The sequence below is a fragment of the Palaemon carinicauda genome, chromosome 13 (genome assembly GCF_036898095.1).
Source record: "Palaemon carinicauda isolate YSFRI2023 chromosome 13, ASM3689809v2, whole genome shotgun sequence".
NCBI classification, from domain to species: domain Eukaryota; kingdom Metazoa; phylum Arthropoda; class Malacostraca; order Decapoda; family Palaemonidae; genus Palaemon; species Palaemon carinicauda.
In genome coordinates, this window is record NC_090737.1 from 24,912,564 (window position 1) to 24,936,342 (window position 23,779).

Sequence of the window (23,779 nt, forward strand, 5' to 3'; positions counted from 1 at the left end):
AAGATATTGTTCTCATGTATAAAAATACCCATCTGTTCAGCAAAATGCCAGGCAGGGCCATTTCCAATAGGCTACCACAACCCTATATCAGTTTACTTTCTTCACCTTCTTGATTATTCTGATTCCACACTAATTGACACAGCAATGAAAGATTACTAAAACATCTTGATATTCTACATGAACCTGACTTCTTCACTTGCTTTACCAGACCTACATTTTTATGTAGGCTATCACGCTCTCTTTTCTTTTGGAATCTATTTTTCCATTGTTTCATTTTCCTACCCCTTACACTCACTCTTCATTGCCTAACACCACTGTCACTCGCCTCCTTATCTTAGGCTAGACTATGTCTAAGGTCAAGACATCAGACACACACATACCTTTGGTATTCAAGGGTTTGTTCCTTATTGATGTCTATTCCGAATAATTCCTTGCCACATTGAATGGTAGAGAAATTCCACTACCAAAATGGGCTCAAGGCTAGAGGACCCCTGTTCTACCTGTCTAGCTTAATTAAAGGACTCAAATGTCCAAATACCTCTCTGATGCAGATTGAGAAAGTTTTCCTTAAACTTATTTATTCAATGTCACATTTTCAAATGCCCCTGGAACCCAGTCCACATAGAATTTGATAGAAACTTCTGATGACTAGGAGTTCAATAAAAAATTTATCACACCATAAAGACAAAATTAAAACTGTAAGACATCCTACATTTCCAACACTTAAAAGTAGTCGTCCACACTGCCAAAACTGACAAGGCTCGTATATCCCAATTAATACAAAGTTTGTGAATAAAGTGAATAACTCACAAAACATAAACAGGCGGTCACTTCACATTAAATTGGTATTTGATAATAATAAAAGATCTTCTGTTAAACATAAACAAGATTCTAAGTAGTAAACACCATAGATTGCTATGGTAAGCACATGATAAACTAACATATAGGAGCCGTTGCAGAGATAAACCTCTCCAGTTGATACTACTACTTTGTTGACATTCCATTCTGTCGGACCTCCTGATGAAACTGTGATTGCTCTTTTTCGAGCACTGTATATGCAAATAGTTCGTTCGACATGACTTCTCCAGTGGGTAAGTAAATAATAGACAAAGCAGTGAATAATATCCATTTCACCGGTACTTTAAAAACTTAGACATCAAAGTTTCCAACCCTAAGCTAACCTTTAATACTCACGTCCTTACACGTCGGGTTGTGTATGACCTAACCTAACCAGTAATGGGGGTGTATGTATGAAAGCGGCCACCTGTATGTATTATGATGTCTAACTTAGAATACGGCAGTGTAAGGGGGGTCGCAGGCAGCGTTAGCCATCCCCGTTAGGTAAGCAGGTAAGGACACGGCTTCTAGGTTTGGTTATGGGGGAAAGTTTAGTTTTCAATATTAATCTTACCCGATAATCATGTAGCTGTCAACTCCGTTGCCCGACAGAATTCTACGGACGGGATACGCCAGCGATCGCTATACAAGAGGGGGGTGTACTCACCAGCGCCATCTGTGGTCAGGTACTCCAGTACTTCTTGACAACACCACCTCAATTTTTCCTCTGTCGTGCTTCCGGCAAGACCTACATGGATACGCTTATGATTTTGGAGTCTTTGTTCACGGTTTTGGTGAAGTATTGCTCTGAGATTTCAGCTTTCGCTATACAGGAAGCTTTTCCCTTAGCTTAGATAGCTTTTGGATTGATTTTGATTAATGGTATAACGATCTTTGCTTTAATTTGGAATCCCCCCTTGACTGTTCTCTGATTCAAGATGTCCGACCATTCTCAAGCTCCTCCCCAAAGACGATGTAGGACTTGTATTAGGCGTCTTCCGAAGGCCTCGGTTGATCCTCACACCGTTTGTTCCGACTGTAGGGGAAAATCCTGTCAGTTGGAAGATCGATGTGAGGAATGTGCCGGACTTTCGGAACTTGATTTTATTCGATTCCTCAAGTATATGACTAAGTTAGAGAGAGAGAGAGTTAGGAGGAGTTCGGCTCGCTCTTTACTTTATTCCTCCCCCCATGATCCTCAACCTTTTCCTCCCCCTGTAGTGGCTACCCCCGAACCTATTATTAGTGCTCAGCCTGATATGTCGGATGTTTTACGTGCCATTCAGGCTTTAGGTGATAAGGTGGAGTCGGTAGTGAGTGACCACAAGTTTCTCTTGGCAGATGTCAAGGAACTTAAAGTGAAAAGTGCAGTGGGAAGTGGTAGTGCCAGTGCTGTGCCTAGTGTCAGTGTCAGTGTTGCGCATGAGGATACTTCTGTGCGTGCCAGTCGTCCTCCCAGTCCGGGACCTCTTGCAAGCTCCCAAGCCCAGGGGAGAAGCAATGTCGAAGGGCAAAAGGGTTCGGCAGGCCTTGATCGGCGCACAGTAGTATCCTCAGTGGTTGCGGGCGTATCTTATAGAGATCGTCACTTCCACTCTCAGACGATTGAGCCCTTTATTTCCTCGTCTGCAGAAGATGTTTCCGGGAGGAAACGCTGGACCCAGGTCTCAAGGCCTCTTAAGCGTAAGGTCCAGACCGCGCGAGTCCAACAGCCCGGGTGTAGCCACTGGGCTAGCTCGGACTCGCCGCAGTCATCGGATGGCTGCACGCCTCCTAAGAGAGGTAAAGCTTTGCCTCAACAGACCTCAACTTCTGTTAAAGCTATGCCTCAACAGACCTCAACTTCTGTTGATCCCAAGTTGGCTATGCTGCAGACTATGCAGTCGCAGCTTGCGGTGTTGATGCAGGAGTTTCAGGCAGAGAAGGTTATCACACCTCCTCCTGCGAGCGCTCCCCCACCTCTGCGCAGTCCAGCCTGCCAGACGTATGAGGTTGAGGTTCCTCAAGCTACCTCCATGCGTGAGCTGCCGCTTTGGGAGTTGCCAGATACCAGCGCTGTGCAGCAACCTCCACTTTCCTTGAGGCAGGAGCCTCTTGCCACGCGGCAACCTCCTCAACACTTGGGGCAGGAGCCTTATGCTTTGCAGCAACCTCCTCTACCCTTGAGGCAGGAGCCTCTTGCGTTGCAACCATCCTCGAGGCAGCAACCTCTTGCGGTGCGACAACCTCCACCATCCTTGAGGCAGCAACCTCAACTCTTGCAGCAGCCACCTCCACTTTCCTCGAGGCGAGAACCTCAACTCTCGAGGCAAGCACCTCAACTCTTGAGGCTAGAACCTCAACTCGTGGGACAAGAGCCTCTCTCTGCGCAGCCACCTCAACCCTTGAGGCAAGCGCAACCCTTGAGGCAGGAACCTCATGCTTTGAGACAGCCACCTCAACGCATGCAGCAACCACATTCTTCTCAGCTTAAGCCGCTTCCTATTCAACTTGAACCGCAGATTATGCAGCATGAGCCTCATGCTTTACAGCATTCGCCTCTCACCACGCTTGCTCCTCAGACCCCCGCAGAACCTCCTTCATCCCAGCCTCAGGACTTTGTCATTACCAGCCCTCATCCTCTTCAGCAGACTCTTGAGGATGAATCCGCTAGTGCGCATGCACCCGTTCTTCAGGATTCAGCCATTCAGCATACTGCTTTATCGTTACCTCTCGCTTCTCAACACTCTGGTGATGAGGTTTCTGAGGATGAAGCGGCTCACCTGGATGATCCTTCTTCTGATGTGGAGGAACCCAAGTCATTGCCACCCTCCATTGACTTTCGCAAGGTCCTTACTCTTTTCAGAGAGTTATACCCTGAACATTTTGTTTCTGCTACCCCTCGTTCTCCTCCATCCGAGTTCTCTCTAGGCATGCAACCTGTTAAGTCTGCCTACACTAAGCTTGTCTTCGCCAGATCGTCAAAGAGAGCTTTGAGAATGTTAGGGGATTGGTTGCAGTCCAAGCAGCAACTGGGCAAGACGTCTTTTATGTTTCCGCCTCCTAAGCTGGCTTCTAAGGCGGGCGTCTGGTATGCCACGGGAGAGGAACCAGGCTTGGGGGTCCCTGCCTCTGCCCAGGCTGACTTCTCAAGTTTGGTTGACTCTCCACGAAGGTCGGCTATGAGACGCTCTAAGGTCTGCTGGACCTTTTCTGACCTGGACCACTTCTTAAAGGGACCACTTCTTAAAGGGAGTCTTTCGCGCCTTTGAAATTTTTAATTTCCTCGACTGGTGCCTGGGGGCCTTGAGCAAGAAGACTGCCCCTTCTGACAAAGACTCGGCCATGCTGATTATGTCCTGTATGAACAAAGCAATTCGCGATGGTTCCGGCGAACTTGCCTCTATGTTTGTATCGGGAGTCCTCAAGAAAAGGGAACAACTTTGCTCCTTCCTTTCCACTGGTATCACCTCTTGCCAAAGGTCACAGTTACTTTTTGCTCCTCTTTCTAAGTTCCTGTTTCCTGAGGATCTTATCAAGGAAATGTCTGCGGCTCTTATACAGAAGGATACGCATGACCTTGTGGCCTCTTCAGCACGGAAGGCTAAGGTTGCACCTTCAGTTCCAAGAACTTACCGCACCCCAGTGGCTGATACTCCTGCTACCAGATTTATTCCGCCCTTTCGTGGCAGAGCCCCCAGCCGAGGTAGTACCCGCCCAGACGGTCACAGGGGCAGGTCCAAGAAAGGTACCAAGTCTTCGAAAAGCAAACATTGACTCTCCTCCTCTCCAGACAGCCGTAGGAGCCAGACTCAAGACCTTCTGGCAAGCTTGGGAAAGAAGAGGTGCAGACGCCCAGTCTGTCAAGTGGCTAAGGGAGGGTTACAGGATCCCATTCTGCCGCAATCCCCCTCTGACCACTTCTCCCATCAACCTCTCTCCCAACTACAAGGAAAAGGACAAGAGGCTAGCGTTACATCAAGAGGTGTCGCTCCTGTTACAGAAGGAGGCAGTGGTGATAGTCCGGGATCATCAATCCCCGGGCTTTTACAACCGTCTCTTCCTGGTGGCCAAGAAGACAGGAGGTTGGAGACCGGTGCTGGACGTCAGTGCGCTCAATGCTTATGTCACCAAGCAGACGTTCACTATGGAGACGACGAAGTCGGTCCTAGCAGCGGTCAGGCAGGAGGACTGGATGGTCTCGTTGGATCTGAAAGACGCCTACTTTCACGTCCCCATTCATCCAGACTCCCAACCTTTTCTGAGATTCGTTTTTGGAAAGGTTGTGTACCAATTCCAAGCCCTGTGTTTTGGCCTAAGCACAGCACCTATGGTGTTTACGCGACTGATGAGGAATATTGCCAAATTCCTCCACTTGGCGGACATCAGAGCCTCCCTTTATTTAGACGACTGGCTTTTAAGAGCCCCCACAAGTCGTCGCTGTCTGGAGAGTCTCAGATGGACTTTGGACTTGACCAAGGAACTGGGTCTTTTGGTCAACTTAGAGAAGTCCCAGCTTATTCCTTCCCAAACCATCGTTTACCTGGGAATGGAGATTCGGAGTCAAGCTTTTCGGGCTTTTCCGTCGGCCCCAAGAATCAACCAAGCCCTAGAGTGCATCCTGAGCATGCTGAAGAGGAACAGATGCTCGGTGAGACAGTGGATGAGTCTAACAGGGACCCTGTCATCGTTAGCCCTGTTCACCGAGTTAGGGAGACTCCACCTCCGCCCCCTTCAATACCATCTAGCAGCTCACTGGGACAAGAATATGACGCTCGAAGCGGTCTCTATTCCTGTTACCAAAGAGATGAAGACCACTCTCATGTGGTGGAAGAGCAACATCCTTCTCAAGGAGGGTCTCTCGTTAGCTGTTCAGACCCCCAATCTTCATCTCTATTCGGACGCATCAGACTCGGGCTGGGGCGCGACCTTGGACGGACAGGAATGCTCGGGAACATGGAACAAGGAACAGGAAACGCTTCACATCAATTGCAAGGAGTTGTTGGCAGTACATCTGGCCTTAATGAACTTCAAGTCCCTCCTGCTAAGCAAGGTGGTGGAGGTGAACTCCGACAACACCACAGCCTTGGCGTACATCTCCAAGCAGGGAGGGACTCATTCGAGGAAGCTGTACGAGATAGCAAGGGACCTCCTCATTTGGTCAAGAAGTCGAAACCTCACACTGGTAACGAGATTCATTCAAGGCAATATGAATGTCTCGGCAGATCGCCTCAGCAGGAAGGGTCAAGTCATCCCCACAGAATGGACCCTTCACAAGAACGTGTGCAACAGGCTTTGGGCCTTGTGGGGTCAGCCAACGATAGAGATCTGTTCGCTACCTCGAGGACCAAGAGGCTCCCATTGTAATGTTCCCCAATCCCAGACCCGGCAGCAGTTCACGTGGATGCTTTTCTGCTGGATTGGTCCCACCTCGATCTATATGCATTCCCGCCGTTCAAGATCATCAACAGAGTTATTCAGAAGTTCGTCTCTCACGAAGGGACACGGCTGACGTTGGTTGCTCCCCTTTGGCCTGCAAGAGAATGGTTCACAGAGGTACTGCAATGGCTGGTCGACGTTCCCAGGACTCTCCCTCTAAGAGTGGACCTTCTACGTCAACCTCACGTAAAGAAGGTACACCCAAGCCTCCACGCTCTTCGTCTGACTGCCTTCAGACTATCGAAAGACTCTCTAGAGCTAGAGGCTTTTCGAAGGAGGCAGCCAGAGCGATTGCCAGAGCAAGGAGGATATCCACTCGCAGAGTCTATCAATCCAAGTGGGAAGTCTTCCGAAGCTGGTGCAGAGCCAATGCAGTTTCCTCTACCAGTACCTCTGTAACCCAAGTTGCTGACTTCCTGTTGCATCTTAGGAATGTTAGATCTCTTTCGGCTCCTACGATAAAAGGGTACAGAAGTATGTTGGCAACAGTTTTCCGCCACAGAGGCTTGGATCTTTCCTCCAACAAAGATCTACAGGACATCCTTAAGTCTTTCGAGACCTCTAAAGAACGTCGCTTGTCCACTCCAGGCTGGAATCTAGACGTAGTCTTAAGGTTCCTTATGTCTCCTAGATTTGAACCTCTCCAGTCAGCCTCTTTCAAAGACCTTACTCTCAAAACTCTTTTCCTCGTCTGCCTTGCAACAGCCAAAAGAGTTAGTGAGGTTCACGCCTTCAGCAGGAACATAGGATTCACATCCGAAACAGCTACATGTTCCTTACAGCTCGGGTTTTTGGCAAAAAATGAACTTCCTTCACGTCCTTGGCCTAGGTCGTTCGAAATTCCTAGCCTTTCCAATATGGTGGGTAACGAGCTAGAGAGAGTTCTTTGCCCTGTCAGAGCTCTAAAGTACTATCTTAAAAGGTCAAAACCTTTACGAGGACAATCAGAGGCCTTATGGTGTGCCATTAAGAAACCTTCGATGCCTATGTCCAAGAACGCAGTTTCGTATTACATAAGGCTTCTGATTAGAGAAGCTCATTCTCACATGAAGGATGAAGACCTTGCTTTGCTGAAGGTAAGGACACACGAAGTGAGAGCTGTGGCTACTTCGTTGGCCTTCAAACAGAACCGTTCTCTGCAGAGTATTATGGATGCAACCTATTGGAGGAGCAAGTCAGTGTTTGCATCATTCTATCTCAAAGATGTCCAGTCTCTTTACGAGAACTGCTACACCCTGGGACCATTCGTAGCAGCGAGTGCAGTAGTAGGTGAGGGCTCAGCCACTACATTCCCTTAATCCCATAACCTTTTTTAACCTTTCTCTTGAATGCTTTTATTGTTGTTTTTGGGTTGTTACGGTAGGCTAAGAAGCCTTCCGCATCCTAGTTGATTTGGCGGGTGGTCAATTCTTTCTTGAGAAGCGCCTAGGTTAGAGGTTGTGTAGAGGTCCTTTAGTATGGGTTGCAACCCTTTATACTTCAGCACCTTAGAGTTGTTCAGCCTCCTAAGAGGAACGCTGCGCTCAGTAAGGAAGACGAACTTATTAAAGGCAGAGTAATGGTTCAAGTCGACTTCCTTACCAGGTACTTATAATTTCATTGTTATTTTGAATAACTGATAATATGAAATACGGGATACTTAGCTTCTTGATTAACTTGTACACTGGTTTTCACCCACCCCCCTGGGTGTGAATCAGCTACATGATTATCGGGTAAGATTAATATTGAAAAATGTTATTTTCATTAGTAAAATAAATTTTTGAATATACTTACCCGATAATCATGATTTAATTGACCCACCCTTCCTCCCCATAGAGAACCAGTGGACCGAGGAAAAAATTGAGGTGGTGTTGTCAAGAAGTACTGGAGTACCTGACCACAGATGGCGCTGGTGAGTACACCCCCCTCTTGTATAGCGATCGCTGGCGTATCCCGTCCGTAGAATTCTGTCGGGCAACGGAGTTGACAGCTACATGATTATCGGGTAAGTATATTCAAAAATTTATTTTACTAATGAAAATAACATGTTAGTTGATGTCCATTTTCAATGAACGCGTGAGGAACTGGCCGCTGATATACAAAGACTCCAGAATTTTCTTAAAATTGCTAAAATTATCCTAAAATTTTATAAGTCATCAGAGCTAATTGTCTTGACACTTATTTTCTCGTTTCCACCCTGTTATCAACTTTCTGATTGTAGATTAGATAACTCTGCATAAGCTATACTATAGTCAATTCTTTTTAGTGAGGCAGATTTACACCGACTTGCAGGGGTGCCCTTTTAGTTTGGAAAAGTTTCCTGAACGCTGATGGGTTGGACAAGATAATTCTAACCAATCAGATAACAGGAAACTTCCAAGCTAAAAGGGCACCGCTGCTAGTCAGTGCAAATGCGTCTGATCAAAAAAATTGAGTATAGTACCCTGGATATTTACCTACTGGCAAAATTAATAAAGAATTTTCTCGAAATTGCTAAAATTACTCTAAATTGTTATAAGTCATCAGAGCCTATTCTTTTGGCACGTATTTTCTCGTTTTCACCCGTCTATCAACTGTGTGATTGTATTTTAGATAGTGGTTCATGAGCTATACTAGTTAGTCTAGCTTGTCTAAATTGAGGTTGATAAATTTCTAGCCTTTGCCAGGACTATTCAATCAGAAATATTATTTCTCTATGTTTTTGTGATTTGAATAATTATTATCAACTGTTCCATTGGCAATTGATAGTTTTAACATGTGACAAAACAGAGACATGTTTTATTTAGGGAACGGAAATTTGTATTTATATGTTATTACAGCATCTACAGTACTGCAGAATATTTGCACACGGCTTATGTGAGAAACAATTCAACGTAATGGCAAAGGAGAAATATTGTATTATTTTAAGCACAATGGGTTAGTTTTGGTTGTGGTGTACTAATTCCTGTTGCCTAAAAGCCACAATTCTATTCAGCCCCTCCTCCCTGTCTGGGTTATGACTGAACAACCTTGGTTGGGTTAGGAAATTTTGGACAATATGTTTATTATACATTGAGCTTGACATCATAATGTAACTTTTCTTGCAAGTAAATTAACCCTAAAATAAACTTTATGATAGCCTTGACTATGAAATACATATTTTCTATCGTAGCATATTGCAATGTGCCAAGTAATTAGCTTGACATTATTTTCTTATAGCATTGACATGCAATGTAATGATTTTTTCTATAGAGTGTGAGGTATTTATCCTATATGCTGTTACACCATTCATATAAATCATTTGGCTACTACCGGTATACTAGATTTCACACAGTTTTGCAGTATAGCCATCTCACTGCATACAAGCTTCCCTTGTGATTTGTCAACTTTCAAAAGGGAATGATGCTACATTCTAATTTGTCCAAATGAATACTAGTATTGAATTGTCTCTGTATGATGGTATCGCTGCACATATAACAGCATAAATTTTTTGTTACCAGATTTGTGAAAAATACGATCACCTCTGCTAAAAGATACAGGTATATTCATTTATAGTAACGTCATTATAAAGATCTCAAGTTATTGTGAGGATGTATATCACCTTTTTCCAACACAGAATAAAAACCATCGTCCTTTAGGTAGGGAATTTGTTTTCAGCATGAGCTGAATGACTGTTGAATTTTCTTAATAAGCAGTTAAGCAACATGTGGGAACGAGGACAAGGAGCCCCGCCCCCTTGTCTGTCAAAGTGTCTTCTTATGTTTTTCCCTATATTGAGCACAGCCATACTGATATGCCCTTATTAGAACTTTCCATTTTCTTTTTTTTAGGAAGTAAATAGTGCTGGCTGTTGATTGTTATGATGTGAAACAAGACACTCGTACGTGGGAGGATGGACTTTACATCTGGTTTCTTTGCTCTTGCTAGGGTAATGATTATTCACAATCATCCCCCTGTGCAGTGGCCTCCTAAGCTGTGTCATGTTTCTCTTCCTCTTGTTATTATATGAGTTTTATACTCTTGTTATTTTCAAGTTTTTATAGTTTATGAATGATAGATTTGTTTTAATGTTATTAGTGTTCTTAAACTTCTTTTCTAGTTTTTCCTTATTTCCTTTCCTCACTGGGCTATTTTCCCTGTTGGAGCCCGTGGGCTTATAGCATCCTGCTTTTCCCACTAGGGTTGTAGCTTAGCAAATAATAATAATAATAATAATAATAATAATAATAATAATGATAATAATAATATCTGCCGTGGTTCCTCCTCCCTAGATTTAGGGCAGCCCCGGGACTAAAGAGATGTGTTGCCCCGGAGCTGGGGTGAGGGTTCTCCTTGGATGTTCCCTGGTCCTGTCACACCTTTCCCCCCCTCCCTTGTCCTTTCACCCCAACTCTTGTGCTTGGGGCATCTGGGACATCCACTCCCCTGTAAGCGTGACTACTCATACACTGACAGTGTTCCCAATGCTTTGGTTTCTGTTGGTTTCTCCCTTTGTGGAAAGTGGTTGTCTGAGTCTCTCAGATTTTGTCACCTCTGCTTGCAAAGCCTGAGGGGAGGGTTGGAAAGAGGAAGATATGTGCTCATTCTTCCTCCAGCTTCTCTTCCTTGTCATCCCCTTTGACTTCCTACTCTGTTTACACTGCTTCTTTTAAGAACAAATCAAAGAAGTCCAGTCTGCTGTAGTTACAGGAAGGGCTCCTGATTTCACCCGATTGTCTCCCTGCCCCGTGGGGAGGGAGCCGTGGCCCTGTATTTTTTATAAAGGTTGGCAGCTCGTGTTGGATCCATTCAGTGACACTTGTCCAGTGAGGGTGACGATGGGGTCTCTGCTTGTACGCAACATTTCGCATCTCCATGTGTTGCAGTTGGTTTTTTCTTTGATGATCATGATGTAATTGAAAAACTCTGTGAATGGAAGAATTCTTGGGGTACAGAGTATTTCAAGTCAACAGAAAAGTGGAAAGTGAATGATCTGTTACGGAAGCCTACTACTCATAATGATATGTATGTTTTGATTAGGTTTCTGATGGTAAGGGGGGTGAATAAAATGCGACGCATGCATATGTTTTTGTCGTGAGATATAACTGGGGGGGGATCTAGGTTTGTTTGTAAACTATTGAGCTAATAATAACCTTAGGTATTATTTATATGCAGCACCGATAAAGAAGTTTATGCAAGTGATTGCTGAATTACCGGTACATGCAGTTAGGGGATCTCAGTCGACAGGTTTGTCATTGCCGCATTTTTATTTTTTATTGTTATCATTATCATCATTACCATTATTATTTATTATTATTAGTGTTGTTTTATTATTATCATCATCCTTTTATTATCATTACTACTGCAGTATTATTATTATTATTATTATTATTATTATTTTTTAAATATTTAACTTAGCCGGTGAATATATATAGCTGCAACTCTGTTGCTCGACAGACAAAAAACTGTAAAAAACTCGCCAGCGATCGCTATACAGGTTGCGGGTGTGCCCATCAGCGCCAACTGTCGGCCAGATACCATACTCAATGTAAACAAAGACTCAATTTCTTCTCTGTCGACGTGTCGACAAGACGTACTTTACTCGCTGTTGAAACCTGGAGTTTTTCCCATCATATTTGGTGAAGTACTTTATTTTGGTTTTGAGCTTTCGCTGTGCAGGGTTTTTCTTCAAATAAATCCTTGAACTCTTTTTTGTATCGGATTCATTGTTGATGACTTAGATCGTTTTTTTTTTTGGAATTTTCCCTTGACCAATTCAAAATGGCTGACCTTTCACAAGTTCCCAAGTTTAGAAAATGCAATGCTAGGGACTGTTCTAGGCGTCTTCCAAAGGCTTCTCTCGACCCTCACACTGTTTGTTCCAATTGTCGGGGTAAAACCTGTCAATTGGAAGATCGGTGTGAGGAATGCGTGGGCCTTTCGGAATTCGATTTTATCGAATTTGAGAAGTACACACGCAGGCTAGAGAGAGATAGATTAAGGAGAAGTTCTTCTAGGTCGATAGATTTTTCCTCTCCTCATGCCCCTCAACCTATTCCTTCCCCTGTAGTGGTTGTTCCTAACCCCCCTCCTAGCACTCAGGAACCATCGATGGCTGACATGATGCGTGCTATCCATGCCCTGGGGGAGAGAGTTGAGTCCCTTGCAAGTGACCGCAATCAACTCATGGCGGATGTTAAGGAGCTAAAGTGCCAAAGTGCCGCGGGAAGTGATAAAGTGCCTAGTGAAAGTGTTGTGAACAGTGTTGCGCTTGAGGGTTCGTCTGTTCGTGCCTGTCGTCCTCCTAGTCCGGGACCTCTTGCAAGCTCCCAAGCCCAGGGGAGAAGCAATGTCGTACGACGCATGGGTTCGAGAGGCCTTGATCAGCGAACAGACGTTCCCTCCAAGGTATCAGGCGTATCTCCCCAAGATCGCCCCTACCTACGTAAGACGAGAGAGCCCGTTTTTACCTCGTCGTCCGAAGGTGTTTCTCGTAAGAAACTTTGGACCAAGGTCTCACGACCTTTAAAACGTAAGTCGGTCCCTTCAGGATAAGTCCAACGTCCCGGTTGTAGCCACTGGGTCAGTTCGGACTCGTTGCCGTCATCTGATGACTGCTCACCACCTAAGAGAGGCAAAGCGGTACCGCCTCAGTCGCTAACCCCATCTGTTGCCGCACCTGCTCCCGTAGACCCTAAATGGGCTTTGCTGCAAGACATGCAGTCCAAGCTTGCGTCCTTGATGGAGGACTTTAATGCGGAGAAGGTTGCTGCTGAACCTTCTGGCCAACAACCTTCCAAGCGGTCTGTTGTGCGTCCTGTTGACGCTGAGGTTACCTTCTCGCGTCTACCAGTTGAGGTGGTTCCTCCTCCGATGCGACCCAGTGTGGGTTGCCAGCCGCATGTTGACGTTAGGCGACGCACGGAGGTGGTTGTTGACGTTCAGGACGTTCAGCAACCATCAGAGGTGACTTGTTTTGACGCGGTGCGTCAACCTCCGCAACCCGGTATGGTGTTGACTGCACAACCCAGACGGTCTAGACAGTCTCGGGTGGACGCTGTGCGTCCTCGCGCACCCATGGTTGTTGACAGTTCACAGACTGTGCAGCAGTTCCATGACGTTGCGTCCGGCTCCGTCACGCATGCACCAGTGCGACCGGACTCAGCGAGCCAGACGTTGCCCACTCCGTTGCCCCTTTCCTCATCAGTTTTCGGATGAGGAACTATCAGATGAGGACGTTGCTGAACCACAAGACGATCAACCTTCAGAACTGGACGAGCCTAAGGCAACTCAACCATCATTGGACTTTAGAAAAGTCATGGCTGTATTCAAGGAGTTGTTTCCGGACCACTTTGTTTCTGTGGCTCCTCGTTCTCCTCCGTCAGAGTTTGTATTAGGAGTGCCTGCTACCGCACCTGCCTTTACGAAACTCGTTCTCTCACGCTCATCCAAGAGAGCTTTGCGGCTGTTAGGAGACTGGTTAGAGTCTAAGAAGAGTTTAGGGAAGACAGCATTTGCCTTTCCCCCATCTAAACTCTCTTCTAGATCGAGCGTCTGGTATGCCACGGGAGAAGTTCTCGGCTTGGGAGTTCCTGCCTCTGCCCAGGGCGACTTCTCAAGTCTTGTAGACTCTCCCCGCCGCCTTGCCATGAGACGCTCGAAGGTTTGTTGGTCACCATCGGACCTGGACCACCTTCTTAAAGGGATATTTAGGGCTTTCGAAGTCTTTAACTTTTTAGACTGGTGCTTAGGAGCCCTGAGCAGGAAAATCTCTTCACCAGATAAGGATATTTCCTTGCTCATTATGTCCTGCATGGACAAGGCCGTCCGTGATGGGTCCAATGAGCTAGCTGCCTCATTCACGTCCGGAGTCCTGAAGAAGCGAGAGTCTCTCTGTTCTTTCCTGTCTGCTGGAGTTACGCCATGCCAGAGATCTGAACTTCTCTTTGCTCCCCTTTCCAAGTGCCTGTTTCCTGAAGTCTTGGTAAAGGAAATTGCCGCATCGTTAGTTCAGAAGGACACCCATGATCTAGTTGCGTCCTCGGCTCGCAAAGCTCCCCCTTTGCCTACATTGTCTGCTAGACCAAGGATAGACACTCCAGCGTCTCGCTTTATTCCGCCCTTTCGTGGCAGAGCCTCCAGCAGAGGAGGTGCTCGTGCTGAAGGGAAACGAGGGAAGAGGAAAGGACCCAAGTCCTCCAAGGGCATAGTCTGACTGCCCGCAACTTCAGACAGCAGTGGGAGCCAGACTCAAGAACTTCTGGCAAGCCTGGGAGAAGAGAGGCGCAGATCAACAATCTGTGAAGTTACTCAGAGAGGGGTACAAAATCCCTTTTGTACGCAAACCCCCTCTAGCGACGTCCCCCATCGATCTCTCTCCCAGGTACAGAGAGGAAGAAAAGAGACAAGCCCTGAAACTGGAAGTGTCTCTTTTGCTAGAGAAGGGAGCGGTGGTCAAAGTCTCGGACCTTCGATCACCGGGATTTTACAACCGTCTCTTCCTAGTTTCAAAGAAGACAGGAGGTTGGAGACCGGTGCTAGACGTCAGTGCTCTGAATGTCTTTGTCACAAAGACGAAGTTCTCCATGGAGACCACAAAGTCAGTCTTAGCAGCGGTCAGAAAGGAAGACTGGATGGTCTCGCTAGACCTAAGAGACGCCTACTTCCATATCCCCATTCACTCAACTCCCAACCTTTTCTGAGATTCGTCTTCGAAGATGTGGTTTACCAGTTTTAAATATTTAACTTAGCCGGTGAATATACTGTATATAGCTGCAACTCTGTTGCTCGACAGACAAAAAACTGTAAAAAACTCGCCAGCGATCGCTATACAGGTTGCGGGTGTGCCCATCAGCGCCAACTGTCGGCCAGATACCATACTCAATGTAAACAAAGACTCAATTTCTTCTCTGTCGACGTGTCGACAAGACGTACTTTACTCGCTGTTGAAACCTGGAGTTTTTCCCATAATATTTGGTGAAGTACTTTATTTTGGTTTTGAGCTTTCGCTGTGCAGGGTTTTTCTTCAAATAAATCCTTGAACTCTTTTTTGTATCGGATTCATTGTTGATGACTTAGATCGTTTTTTTTTTTTTGGAATTTTCCCTTGACCAATTCAAAATGGCTGACCTTTCACAAGTTCCCAAGTTTAGAAAATGCAATGCTAGGGACTGTTCTAGGCGTCTTCCAAAGGCTTCTCTCGACCCTCACACTGTTTGTTCCAATTGTCGGGGTAAAACCTGTCAATTGGAAGATCGGTGTGAGGAATGCGTGGGCCTTTCGGAATTCGATTTTATCGAATTTGAGAAGTACACACGCAGGCTAGAGAGAGATAGATTAAGGAGAAGTTCTTCTAGGTCGATAGATTTTTCCTCTCCTCATGCCCCTCAACCTATTCCTTCCCCTGTAGTGGTTGTTCCTAACCCCCCTCCTAGCACTCAGGAACCATCGATGGCTGACATGATGTGTGCTATCCATGCCCTGGGGGAGAGAGTTGAGTCCCTTGCAAGTGACCGCAATCAACTCATGGCGGATGTTAAGGAGCTAAAGTGCCAAAGTGCCGCGGGAAGTGATAAAGTGCCTAGTGAAAGTGTTGTGAACAGTGTTGCGCTTGAGGGTTCGTCTGTTCGTGCCTGTCGTCCTCCTAGTCTGGGACCTCTTGCAAGCTCCCAAGCCCAGGGGAGAAGCAATGTCGTACGACGCATGGGTTCGAGAGGCCTTGATCAGCGAACAGACGTTCCCTCCAAGGTATCAGGCGTATCTCCCCAAGATCGCCCCTACCTACGTAAGACGAGAGAGCCCGTTTTTACCTCGTCGTCCGAAGGTGTTTCTCGTAAGAAACTTTGGACCAAGGTCTCACGACCTTTAAAACGTAAGTCGGTCCCTTCAGGACAAGTCCAACGTCCTGGTTGTAGCCACTGGGTCAGTTCGGACTCGTTGCCGTCATCTGATGACTGCTCACCGCCTAAGAGAGGCAAAGCGGTACCGCCTCAGTCGCTAACCCCGTCTGTTGCCGCACCTGCTCCCGTAGACCCTAAATGGGCTTTGCTGCAAGACATGCAGTCCAAGCTTGCGTCCTTGATGGAGGACTTTAATGCGGAGAAGGTTGCTGCTGAACCTTCTGGCCAACAACCTTCCAAGCGGTCTGTTGTGCGTCCTGTTGACGCTGAGGTTACCTTCTCGCGTCTACCAGTTGAGGTGGTTCCTCCTCCGATGCGACCCAGTGTGGGTTGCCAGCCGCATGTTGACGTTAGGCGACGCACGGAGGTGGTTGTTGACGTTCAGGACGTTCAGCAACCATCAGAGGTGACTTGTTTTGACGCGGTGCGTCAACCTCCGCAACCCGGTATGGTGTTGACTGCACAACCCAGACGGTCTAGACAGTCTCGGGTGGACGCTGTGCGTCCTCGCGCACCCATGGTTGTTGACAGTTCACAGACTGTGCAGCAGTTCCATGACGTTGCGTCCGGCTCCGTCACGCATGCACCAGTGCGACCGGACTCAGCGAGCCAGACGTTGCCCACTCCGTTTGCCGTTTCCTCATCAGTTTTCGGATGAGGAACTATCAGATGAGGACGTTGCTGAACCACAAGACGATCAACCTTCAGAACTGGACGAGCCTAAGGCAACTCAACCATCATTGGCCTTTAGAAAAGTCATGGCTGTATTCAAGGAGTTGTTTCCGGACCACTTTGTTTCTGTGGCTCCTCGTTCTCCTCCGTCAGAGTTTGTATTAGGAGTGCCTGCTACCGCACCTGCCTTTACGAAACTCGTTCTCTCACGCTCATCCAAGAGAGCTTTGCGGCTGTTAGGAGACTGGTTAGAGTCTAAGAAGAGTTTAGGGAAGACAGCATTTGCCTTTCCCCCATCTAAACTCTCTTCTAGATCGAGCGTCTGGTATGCCACGGGAGAAGTTCTCGGCTTGGGAGTTCCTGCCTCTGCCCAGGGCGACTTCTCAAGTCTTGTAGACTCTCCCCGCCGCCTTGCCATGAGACGCTCGAAGGTTTGTTGGTCACCATCGGACCTGGACCACCTTCTTAAAGGGATATTTAGGGCTTTCGAAGTCTTTAACTTTTTAGACTGGTGCTTAGGAGCCCTGAGCAGGAAAATCTCTTCACCAGATAAGGATATTTCCTTGCTCATTATGTCCTGCATGGACAAGGCCGTCCGTGATGGGTCCAATGAGCTAGCTGCCTCATTCACGTCCGGAGTCCTGAAGAAGCGAGAGTCTCTCTGTTCTTTCCTGTCTGCTGGAGTTACGCCATGCCAGAGATCTGAACTTCTCTTTGCTCCCCTTTCCAAGTGCCTGTTTCCTGAAGTCTTGGTAAAGGAAATTGCCGCATCGTTAGTTCAGAAGGACACCCATGATCTAGTTGCGTCCTCGGCTCGCAAAGCTCCCCCTTTGCCTACATTGTCTGCTAGACCAAGGATAGACACTCCAGCGTCTCGCTTTATTCCGCCCTTTCGTGGCAGAGCCTCCAGCAGAGGAGGTGCTCGTGCCGAAGGGAAACGAGGGAAGAGGAAAGGACCCAAGTCCTCCAAGGGCAGAGTCTGACTGCCCGCAACTTCAGACAGCAGTGGGAGCCAGACTCAAGAACTTCTGGCAAGCCTGGGAGAAGAGAGGCGCAGATCAACAATCTGTGAAGTTACTCAGAGAGGGGTACAAAATCCCTTTTGTACGCAAACCCCCTCTAGCGACGTCCCCCATCGATCTCTCTCCCAGGTACAGAGAGGAAGAAAAGAGACAAGCCCTGAAACTGGAAGTGTCTCTTTTGCTAGAGAAGGGAGCGGTGGTCAAAGTCTCGGACCTTCGATCACCGGGATTTTACAACCGTCTCTTCCTAGTTTCAAAGAAGACAGGAGGTTGGAGACCGGTGCAAGACGTCAGTGCTCTGAATGTCTTTGTCACAAAGACGAAGTTCTCCATGGAGACCACAAAGTCAGTCTTAGCAGCGGTCAGAAAGGAAGACTGGATGGTCTCGCTAGACCTAAGGGACGCCTACTTCCATATCCCCATTCACTCAGACTCCCAACCTTTTCTGAGATTCGTCTTCGAAGATGTGGTTTACCAGTTTCGGGCCCTGTGCTTTGGCCTAAGCACAGCTCCTCTCGGGTTTACGAGGCTGATGAGGAATGTAGCCAAATTCCTCCACTTATCGGACATCCGAGCCTCCCTTTATTTGGACGACTGGCTTCTCAGAGCCTCTTCCAGTCGTCGCTGTCTGAAGGATCTAAAGTGGACTCTAGATCTGACCAAGGAATTGGGACTCCTAGTCAATTTGGAAAAGTCGCAGCTGGTCCCATCCCAAACTATTCTGTATTTAGGGATGGAGATTCACAGTCTAGCTTTTCGGGCTTTTCTGTCGGCCCCCAGAATAGATCAAGCCCTGCTATCCATCCAGAAGATGCTGAAGAAGGAACGCTGCTCAGTCAGGCTGTGGATGAGTCTGGTAGGGATGCTGTCATCCCTGGAACAATTTGTATCACTAGGAAGACTACACCTCCGTCCTCTTCAATTCCATCTGGGTTTTCACTGGAAAACGGACAAGACGCTAGAGGCGGTCTCGATCCCGATTTCCGGAAAGATAAAGTCTTGTCTGACTTGGTGGAAGGACAATATCAACCTAAGAGAGGGTCTTCCCCTGGCTGTTCAGACTCCCAATCACGTTCTCTTCTCGGACGCATCGGACTTGGGCTGGGGCGCGACACTGGACGGTCGGGAATGCTCAGGTCTGTGGAACTCGAGTCAGAGGAGCTTGCATATCAACTGCAAGGAGCTGTTGGCAGTTCATCTGGCCTTGAAAAGCTTCGAGTATCTCCTTCGAGGCAAAGTGGTGGAAGTAAACTCGGACAACACCACGGCCTTGGCGTACATCTCCAAACAAGGAGGTACCCACTCACTGACGTTGTACGAGATCGCAAGGGACCTGCTCATCTGGTCAAAAGGTCAAGACATCTCCCTAGTAACGAGGTTCATCCAAGGCGACTTGAACGTCATAGCAGATTGTCTCAGTCGGAAAGGGCAAGTAATTCCAACCGAATGGACCCTCCACAAGGATGTGTGCAAGAGACTTTGGGCCACTTGGGGTCAACCAACCATAGATCTCTTTGCAACCTCGCTGACCAAGAGGCTTCCAATCTATTGCTCCCCAGTCCCGGACCCAGCAGCAATACATATAGATGCCTTCCTCCTAGATTGGTCACATCTGGATCTCTACGCATTCCCACCGTTCAAGATTGTCAACAAGGTACTGCAGAAGTTCGCCTCTCACGAAGGGACAAGGTTGACGTTAGTTGCTCCCTTCTGGCCAGCGAGAGAATGGTTCACCGAGGTACTTCGATGGTTAGTAGACGTTCCCAGAAGTCTTCCTCTAAGAGTAGACCTTCTACGTCAGCCACACGTAAAGAAGGTACACCAAAGCCTCCACGCTCTTCGTGTGACTGCCTTCAGACTATCGAAAGACTCTCGAGAGCTAGAGGCTTTTTGAAGGAGGCAACCAGTGCGATTGCTAGAGCAAGGAGAGCGTCTACCATTAGAGTCTACCAATCGAAGTGGGAAGTCTTCCGAGACTGGTGCAAGTCAGTTTCTGTATCCTCGACCAGTACCTCTGTAGCTCAAATAGCTGATTTTCTCTTATACCTGAGAAAAGGACGTTCCCTTTCAGCTCCCACTATCAAGGGCTACAGAAGCATGTTGGCATCGGTCTTCCAGCATAGAGGCTTAGATCTTTCCAACAATAAAGATCTGCAAGACCTCCTTAAGTCTTTTGAGACCACTAAGGAGCGTCGTTTGGCTACCCCTGGGTGGAATTTAGACGTGGTACTAAGATTCCTCATGTCAAACAGGTTTGAGCCGTTACAATCAGCCTCCCTGAAAGATCTCACTCTTAAGACTCTTTTCCTGGTATGCTTAGCCTCGGCTAAAAGAGTCAGTGAGATTCATGCCTTCAGCAAGAACATCGGATTTTCGTCGGAAAAAGCTACTTGTTCGCTGCAACTTGGTTTTTTAGCCAAAAATGAGCTGCCTTCTCGGCCTTGGCCTAAATCTTTCGATATTCCCAGCTTATCGGAGATCGTAGGTAATGAACTAGAAAGAGTCTTATGCCCTGTTAGAGCTCTTAAGTTCTATTTAAAGCGTACTAAACCTTTACGAGGCCAATCTGAAGCTTTATGGTGTTCAGTTAAGAAACCATCCTTGCCTATGTCAAAGAATGCTTTGTCATACTTTATCAGATTGTTAATACGAGAAGCTCATTCACATCTGAGTGAGGAAGACCGAGCTTTGCTTAAGGTGAAGACGCACGAAGTTAGAGCTGTAGCAACTTCCGTGGCCTTTAAGCAAAATAGATCTCTGCAAAGTATAATGGATGCAACCTATTGGAGAAGCAAGTCAGTGTTCGCGTCATTTTACTTGAAAGATGTCCAGTCTCTTTACGAGAACTGCTACACACTGGGACCATTCGTAGCAGCGAGTGCAGTAGTGGGTGAGGGCTCAACCACTACAATTCCCTAATTCCATATCCTTTTAATCTGTCTCTTGAAATGTTTTTAATGTTGTTTTTATGGGTTGTCCGGAAGGCCAAGAAGCCTTTCGCATCCTGGTTGATTTGGCGGGTGGTCAAAGTCATTTCTTGAGAGCGCCCAGATTAGGGGTTTGATGAGGTCCTGTTGTATGGGTTGCAGCCCTTGATACTTCAGCTCCTAGGGGTCTGTCAGCATCCTAAGAGGATCGCGAGGCTCCGTAAGGAAGACGTACTTATAAGGGAGAGTAATTGTCTAAGTCGACTTCCTTACCAGGTACCTATTTATTTTGTTTTTGTTATATTGATAACTTCTAAAATGAAATAAAAACTCTTAGCTCATAAGATGTAAACATATTTAACTGGTCTCTACCCATCACCCTGGGTGTGAATCAGCTATATATATTCACCGGCTAAGTTAAATATTTAAAAATGATATTTTAATTATAAAATAAATTTTTGAATATACTTACCCGGTGAATATATAAATTAAACGACCCTCCCTTCCTCCCCAATAGAGACGCAGTGGGATGAGAAGAAATTGAGTCTTTGTTTACATTGAGTATGGTATCTGGCCGACAGTTGGCGCTGATGGGCACACCCGCAACCTGTATAGCGATCGCTGGCGAGTTTTTTACAGTTTTTTGTCTGTCGAGCAACAGAGTTGCAGCTATATATATTCACCGGGTAAGTATATTCAAAAATTTATTTTATAATTAAAATATCATTTTCGGGCCCTGTGCTTTGGCCTAAGCACAGCTCCTCTCGTGTTTACGAGGCTGATGAGGAATGTAGCCAAATTCCTCCACTTATCGGACATCCGAGCCTCCCTTTATTTGGACGACTGGCTTCTCAGAGCCTCTTCCAGTCGTCGCTGTCTGAAGGATCTAAAGTGGACTCTAGATCTGACCAAGGAATTGGGACTCCTAGTCAATTTGGAAAAGTCGCAGCTGGTCCCATCCCAAACTATTCTGTATTTAGGGATGGAGATTCACAGTCTAGCTTTTCGGGCTTTTCCGTCGGCCCCCAGAATAGATCAAGCCCTGCTATCCATCCAGAAGATGCTGAAGAAGGAACGCTGCTCAGTCAGGCTGTGGATGAGTCTGGTAGGGACGCTGTCATCCCTGGAACAATTTGTATCACTAGGAAGACTACACCTCCGTCCTCTTCAATTCCATCTGGGTTTTCACTGGAAAAAGGACAAGACGCTAGAGGCGATCTCGATCCCGATTTCCGGAAAGATAAAGTCTTGTCTGACTTGGTGGAAGGACAATATCAACCTAAGAGAGGGTCTTCCCCTGGCTGTTCAGACTCCCAATCACGTTCTCTTCTCGGACGCATCGGACTTGGGCTGGGGCGCGACACTGGACGGTCGGGAATGCTCAGGTCTGTGGAACTCGAGTCAGAGGAGCTTGCATATCAACTGCAAGGAGCTGTTGGCAGTTCATCTGGCCTTGAAAAGCTTCGAGTATCTCCTTCGAGGCAAAGTGGTGGAAGTAAACTCGGACAACACCACGGCCTTGGCGTACATCTCCAAACAAGGAGGTACCCACTCACTGACGTTGTACGAGATCGCAAGGGACCTGCTCATCTGGTCAAAAGGTCAAGACATCTCCCTAGTAACGAGGTTCATCCAAGGCGACTTGAACGTCATAGCAGATTGTCTCAGTCGGAAAGGGCAAGTAATTCCAACCGAATAGACCCTCCACAAGGATGTGTGCAAGAGACTTTGGGCCACTTGGGGTCAACCAACCATAGATCTCTTTGCAACCTCGCTGACCAAGAGGCTTCCAATCTATTGCTCCCCAGTCCCGGACCCAGCAGCAATACATATAGATGCCTTCCTCCTAGATTGGTCACATCTGGATCTCTACGCATTCCCACCGTTCAAGATTGTCAACAAGGTACTGCAGAAGTTCGCCTCTCACGAAGGGACAAGGTTGACGTTAGTTGCTCCCTTCTGGCCAGCGAGAGAATGGTTCACCGAGGTACTTCGATGGTTAGTAGACGTTCCCAGAAGTCTTCCTCTAAGAGTAGACCTTCTACGTCAGCCACACGTAAAGAAGGTACACCAAAGCCTCCATGCTCTTCGTCTGACTGCCTTCAGACTATCGAAAGACTCTCGAGAGCTAGAGGCTTTTCGAAGGAGGCAGCCAGTGCGATTGCTAGAGCAAGGAGAGCGTCTACCATTAGAGTCTACCAATCGAAGTGGGAAGTCTTCCGAGACTGGTGCAAGTCAGTTTCTGTATCCTCGACCAGTACCTCTGTAGCTCAAATAGCTGATTTTCTCTTATACCTGAGAAAAGGACGTTCCCTTTCAGCTCCCACTATCAAGGGCTACAGAAGCATGTTGGCATCGGTCTTCCGGCATAGAGGCTTAGATCTTTCCAACAATAAAGATCTGCAAGACCTCCTTAAGTCTTTTGAGACCACCAAGGAGCGTCGTTTGGCTACCCCTGGGTGGAATTTAGACGTGGTACTAAGATTCCTCATGTCAAACAGGTTTGAGCCTTTACAATCAGCCTCCCTGAAAGATCTCACTCTTAAGACTCTTTTCCTGGTATGCTTAGCCTTGGCTAAAAGAGTCAGTGAGATTCATGCCTTCAGCAAGAACATCGGATTTTCGTCGGAAAAAGCTACTTGTTCGCTGCAACTTGGTTTTTTAGCCAAAAATGAGCTGCCTTCTCGGCCTTGGCCTAAATCTTTCGATATTCCCAGCTTATCGGAGATCGTAGGCAATGAACTAGAAAGAGTCTTATGCCCTGTTAGAGCTCTTAAGTTCTATTTAAAGCGTACTAAACCTTTACGAGGCCAATCTGAAGCTTTATGGTGTTCAGTTAAGAAACCATCCTTGCCTATGTCAAAGAATGCTTTGTCATACTTTATCAGATTGTTAATACGAGAAGCTCATTCACATCTGAGTGAGGAAGACCGAGCTTTGCTTAAGGTGAAGACGCACGAAGTTAGAGCTGTAGCAACTTCCGTGGCCTTTAAGCAAAATAGATCTCTGCAAAGTATAATGGACGCAACCTATTGGAGAAGCAAGTCAGTGTTCGCGTCATTTTACT

General features: G+C 46.9%; 1 protein-coding gene across 1 annotated transcript in view; it reads left to right on the forward strand.

The window, feature by feature from the left end:
- Positions 1-956: 956 nt before the first annotated feature.
- LOC137652224 (cytosolic Fe-S cluster assembly factor NUBP2 homolog) overlaps positions 957-23,779 on the forward strand; it is an 80,579-nt gene continuing 57,756 nt past the window's right edge. The window contains exon 1 of the mRNA XM_068385455.1: positions 957-1,091. Within this exon, the coding sequence (XP_068241556.1) occupies positions 1,076-1,091 (16 nt within the window). The 5' untranslated portion in view covers positions 957-1,075. The remainder of the gene's footprint in view (positions 1,092-23,779) is intronic.